Below are 6,000 nucleotides of genomic sequence, written 5' to 3'. Positions count from 1 at the left end.
CTTCTTCCCCCCCCCCCCAAATGCCGGGTCTGTCTCTCTCTCTCCCCCCCCCCAAATGCCGGGTCTGTCTCTCTCTCTCCCCCCCCTCTCAACTCAACGCCGCAAACCCCCCTCCCCCCTCTCCTCTCAACTCAACGCCGCAAACCCCCCTCCCCCCCTTCCCTCTCAACTCAACGACGCAAACCCCCCAAATGCCGGGTCTGTCTCTCTCCTCCCCCCCCCCCCCTCAAATGCTGGTCTGTCTCTCTCCTCCTCCCCCCCCCCCCCCACAAATGCCGGGTCTGTCTCTCTCTCCCCCCCCCCCCCCCCCAAATGCCGGGTCTGTCTCTCTCTCCCCCCCCCCCCAAATGCCGGGTCTGTCTCTCTCCTCTTCCCCCCCCCCCCCCCCCAAATGCCGGGTCTGTCTCTCTCCCCCCCCCCCCCCAAATGCCGGGTCTGTCTCTCTCTCTCCCCCCCTCTCAACTCAACGCCGCAAACCCCCCTCCCCCCTCTCCTCTCAACTCAACGCCGCAAACCCCCCTCCCCCCTCTCCTCTCAACTCAACGACGCAAACCCCCCAAATGCCGGGTCTGTCCTCTCTCCCTCCCCCCCCCCCCCCCCCCCCAAATGCCGGTCTGTCTCTCTCCTCCTCCTCCCCCCCCCAATGCCGGTCTGTCTCTCTCTCTTCCCCCCCCCCCCCAAATGCCGGGTCTGTCTCTCTCCTCCTCCCCCCCCCAAATGCCGGTCCTGTCTCTCTCTCTCTCCCCCCCCCCCAAATGCCGGGTCTGTCTCTCTCCTCCCCCCCCCCCTAAATGCCGGTCTGTCTCTCTCCTCCCCCCCCCCTAAATGCCGGTCTGTCTCTCTCTCTCTCCCCCCCCCCAAATGCCGGGTCTGTCTCTCTCCTCCCCCCCCCTAAATGCCAGTCTGTCTCTCTGCTCCTCCTCCCCCCCCCAAATGCCGGTTTGTCTCTCTCCTCCTCCTCCCCCCCCCAAACGCCGGGCTGTCTCTCTCCTCCTCCTCCCCCCCCCCCAAAAACGCCGGGTCTCACCACTTCCGCAGCTGGTGAAACTGACGCGTATCGCGTCAGTCCGCTGCTGGCCCCTCCGGGAACTGAGAATAGCCGCCTAAAAGAAGGCCCCCACGCCGGAGTCATCTACACCAATTTGCTCGCCGGAAATCGGCGTTACGACGGTCTGCAGAGAATTTCGCCCCTTGTTTCCTGTCCTCCCAAAGACTGGCATGTCTAGTCCATCAAGAAACTGCTGCATCCCCGAGTTCCCTGCTGGGGGATCCGAGGTGTACAGCCCCTGGTAGAAGGTCTCAAATGCCTTGTTGACCTTATCTGGCTCTGCTACGAATTTGCCTTTGCTGTCCCTAATCTGGGCAATTTCCCTCGTGCCTGCCTCCTTCCTCAACTGGTGAGCCAGCTGGCGGCTGGCCTTGTCTCCGTTCTTGTGCAGGGTCCCCTGTGTCTGGCGGAGTTGGTATACTCCTTCCCCCATGGAGAGCAGGTCAAAGCCCATTCGTAGCTTTTTCCTCTCCGGCAGGAGCTCTACCTTCGGAGCCTCGGAGTATCGTCCACCTACTTCCAGTATGGAGTTGACTAGCTGTTGCCTAGCCGCCCTCTCTTCCCTATCTCTTCGTGCTTTGTAGGCTACAATGTCACCGCTGATCACTGCATTCAGCACCTCCCAGAACGTGCAGGGTGAGACCTCCCCATTCCGGTCATCAGTAATACACTCGTCGATGTCCTGTGATATTCTCTCGCAGAAAGCCTGATCAGCCAGGAGGGCTGTCTTCAGCCTCATACCCATACACTGTGGAGTGTGGTCGGAGATTACGACCGCTGAGTATTCCGTCCTTACCAACCCTGGAAGCACCGATTTTCCCACTACAAAGAAGTTGATCCATGAATAGATGTTGAGTACGTGGGAGAAGAAGGAGAACTCCATCTCCTCTGGGTGGGTGAATCACTATGGATCCACCATCCCCATCTGCTCTACGAATAGGCTAAGTTCCTTCACCAATTTTGAGGTCTTTCCCGCTTTGGGGTTCGACCTATCCGTAGGTCCTGTACACAGTTAAAGACCCCCCCCCCCCCCATGATCAATCGGTGCGTATCTATGTTGGGGATTTTCGCTATGGTCTTCTTTCCTAGGTTTGATCCCGGCTCTCGGTCACTGTCCGTGTGGAGTTTGCACATTCTCCCCGTGTCTGCGTGGGTTGCACCCCCACAACCCAAAGATGTGCAAGGGGAGGTGGATTGGCCACGTTAAAATTGCTCCATAATTGGAAAAAATGAATTGGGAAAACAAATTGGCCAAAAAGGAACAATGTGTAAATTGTAAATAATATCCGTTTCATCCATCTCTTCTGCAGTGTAAAAATGCAAGCTTCAATAAAAATATTTATGAAAAAGAGATGGGCGATAAACACTGGGCTGAGCCGGCGACTCCCACGTCCCATGAATTAAATTTGAATAAACCTTTTACTATTTGATCTCTCCCGCCCCTCCGCCCGATCCGAGATCTTCACTTTTCTGCCTCCTCTCCTCCCCATCACCATTTACTCCATGATACCAGTGATACCAGTTTTCTCCAGCTCCAATGAGCCGTCCTCGAGCTGAAACATGAACTCTGTTTCCACGGCTACCATCGCCCTTGATCAGATGGGCATTGCCACCTCCCACATTAATGCTTGTGTGTTTGCTTTTTATCCCTTCCCGGGATGGGGGCATCGCTGGGTGGGGCCATTTGCTGCCCATCCCTAAAAGCCCCTTGAACTGAGTGTCCCGCTGGGGCCATTTCTGAGGGGCAGTTAGAAGTCAACAACGTTGCTGTGGGTGGGGGTCTGGAGTCACATGTAGGCCCGAGCGGGTCAGGGCGGTAGATTTCCTTCCCCAAGGGGGACATTAGTGAACCAAATGGGCCTTTGTGTTACAGAGAATCCGCCCATCTCATGATTATTATTATTGATATCAGATTTTTAATTCGAGATTAATTAATTAATTAACTAATTTTACATTTTCCCCAGCTGCCGTGCTGGGATTTGAAACCTTGGACAGGATCCATCGAACGGTTCCCATCCCATCTCCCGAAGAGTCGTGGCAGCAACCCCCCCACTCCGTTCTGCCAACCATGAAGCTCTCACTGCCTGGGGTGGAGACTACCGCCCCCGTCTGGGGGGAGAGGGAAAGACGTGGTGGCTCCACCGTATCCGATTGGCTGGTGGAACTATAGCCCCACCAGTGCCAGGCTTCGGCCATGGTCACTGATGGGAACTACAGCCTGGCTTTGAAGAAGAGCAGGGTTTGGGTTAGGGAGGTCAGACTTGCTCTGAAATTCATTCACAGGGAAAGGGAGCGTCGCTGGTTCAGGTCCCACATTTAGGCGCCGTCAATGCGCAGTTATGGAGGGAGTTCCATCAATTCAATCCATCGACAGTGAAGGAACGGCCGATATATGTTGACGTCAGAGGGGAACCTCCAGGTGGTGGGGTTTCCATTAATCTGCTCCTCTTGTCCTTCTAAATGGTAGCGATCAGGGGTTTGGAAAGTGTTGCCTAAGAAACCTTGGTGAGTTGCTGCAGTGCATCTTGTAGATGGTACACACGGCTGCCATTGTGCGTCGGTGGTGGAGGGAGTGAATGTTTGTGGAAGGGGGAGCAATCAAGCGGGGCTCCGTTGTCCTGGATGAAGTCCATGGATCACTCAGTTAAAAGCCTTTAGTAGGCCAAAGTGTAAACAGAGCTTTACTCTGTATCTAACCCCGTGCTGTCCCTGTCCTGGGAGTGTTTGATGGGGACAGTGTAGAGGGAGCTTTACTCTGTATCTAACCCCGTGCTGTACCTGTCCTGGGAGTGTTTGATGGGGACAGTGTAGAGGGAGCTTTACTCTGTATCTAACCCCGTGCTGTACCTGTCCTGGGAGTGTTTGATGTGTCATGTGAGAGTACTTTTAAGAAATGGGTGTTTACTACTGCAGTGATGTCAGAGAGTGGGTGGAGCTGGGCTGTCTGTCAGCTTTTTACTTTTGTTTTAGGCTGTTTGCTGCAGGGTGTGTTTTAGTTTCGTTTTCAGAGCTGGATAGCTGCAGTCACAGCCAGAAGGTGTATTAGAGTCTCTCTCTGTAATCTAAAGACTGTAAATCGATCCTTTCGTGATTAAAACTAATAACAGTGGTGACTTTAACCTGATGTGCTTCTGTTTAAAGTTTTTTAAAAGTCTCATGGACATTAAAAGGACAGCTTCAGGATTACTTAGTGTTGTATTCTTTGGGGGGTGTATTTGAATTGATGGTTGCCAAGATGTTCACTGTATGTTTTAAAAAGGTTAACTTGAGTTCATAGAATAAACATTGTTTTGTTTTTTAAAATAATTTTCTATTTCTGCTGTCCCACACCTGTAGAGTGGGCCGTGTGCTCCCCATACCACAATCTAGTAAAAGTTGTGGGTCAGGTGAACTCCATGATACACTTTGTTGTTCTAAACCAACTGTCCTGGCTTGAGACAATTCACATCTCTTTAACCTGTGATTATCCCTCTCCCTGGATCTGTAATGATTTGATTACCTGCAAATGCCTGCATTCCAAGCATTGTCCGGCATCTCTGACTTTGTCTATATAAATGTTTCTGGAACATACCTCTCCATTCACCTGAGGAAGGAGCTGCGCTCCGAAAGCTCGTGTTTGAAACAAACCTGTTGGACTTTAACCTGATGTTGTCAGACTTCTTACTGTGCTCACCCCAGTCCAACGCCGGCATCTCCACATCATAACAGATGGGCAAAGTGTAGAGGGAGCTTTACTCTGTATCTAACCCCGTGCTGTCCCTGTCCTGGGAGTGTTTGATTGGGACAGTGTGGAGGCAGCTTTACTCTGTATCTAACCCCGTGCTGTACCTGTCCTGGGAGTGTTTGATGGGGACAGTGTAGAGGGAGCTTTACTCTGTATCTATCCCCGTGCTGTACCTGTCCTGGGAGTGTTTGATGGGGACAGTGTAGAGGGAGCTTTACTCTGTATCTAACCCCGTGCTGTACCTGTCCTGGGAGTGTTTGATGGGGACAGTGTAGAGGGAGCTTTACTCTGTATCTAACCCCGTGCTGTACCTGTCCTGGGAGTGTTTGATGGAGACAGTGTAGAGGGAGCTTTACTCTATATCTAACCCCGTGCTGTACCTGTCCTGGGACTGTTTGATGGGGACAGTGTAGCGGGAGCTTTACTCTGTATCTAACCCCGTGCTGTACCTGTCCTGGGAGTGTTTGATGGGGACAGTGTAGAGGGAGGTTTACTCTGTATCTAACCCCGTACTGTACCTGTCCTGGGAGTGTTTGATGGGGACAGTGTAGAGGGAGCTTTACTCTGTATCTAACCCCGTGCTGTACCTGTCCTGGGAGTGTTTGATGGGGACAGTGTAGAGGGAGCTTTACTCTGTATCTAACCTTGCCACATTTTGTGAGTGCCCCCATTCACCAAAGTCATGGGTGGCGGCAGAACCGAATAATTTTTGCCCCCCCCCCCCACTGCATTGCTGTCTCCAGTGACTGAGTTCCCGTCTGCGGGATCTGATTCTGATTCTCGTTCTCCTGCAGCTAAGAAGAGAGTACGGGTGATGATTTTCAGCACCTCTGCTCAGCAATTGGCGTCCGTCACCATCGCCACTGATGATATGACCTTCGCTTTCTCCAACAACGATGACATTGAGTTCCATATCGAGGCGCTGAACGCTCTCCGTGATGTGTCCCGGAATTTGATCGACAAATACGGCAACCAAGTTCATTCACTGAACAAGGACATCCTCAATTTGATGATCAGCCGTATCCCGGGGGAACGGACGGGTAATTCAAATGGTCACTTGGCCTAATGAATCGGGAAGAGGAGAAACATCTTGTCGAAGCTTTTCATCTTGCACTCATCAGCTCGGATACAAGAATGGCAAATTTCAAAGGGGAGGAGGAACAAAGAGTGACACCAAGGATTATTCACCATCAACAATTGAAGATTATCAGTTGTGACTCATGTATTT

General features: G+C 52.4%; 1 protein-coding gene across 1 annotated transcript in view; it reads left to right on the top strand.

The window, feature by feature from the left end:
- LOC119955890 (H-2 class II histocompatibility antigen, A-K alpha chain-like) overlaps nt 1-6,000 on the top strand; it is a 45,878-nt gene that overhangs the window by 6,832 nt on the left and 33,046 nt on the right. The window contains exon 2 of the mRNA XM_038782546.1: nt 5,567-5,812. Coding sequence (XP_038638474.1) covers nt 5,567-5,812 — 246 coding nt within the window. The remainder of the gene's footprint in view (nt 1-5,566; nt 5,813-6,000) is intronic.

The sequence above is a fragment of the Scyliorhinus canicula genome, chromosome 21 (assembly GCF_902713615.1).
Source record: "Scyliorhinus canicula chromosome 21, sScyCan1.1, whole genome shotgun sequence".
NCBI classification, from domain to species: domain Eukaryota; kingdom Metazoa; phylum Chordata; class Chondrichthyes; order Carcharhiniformes; family Scyliorhinidae; genus Scyliorhinus; species Scyliorhinus canicula.
Note: the sequence above shows the minus strand (reverse complement) of the source record. Positions and strands in the feature narration are given on the sequence as shown.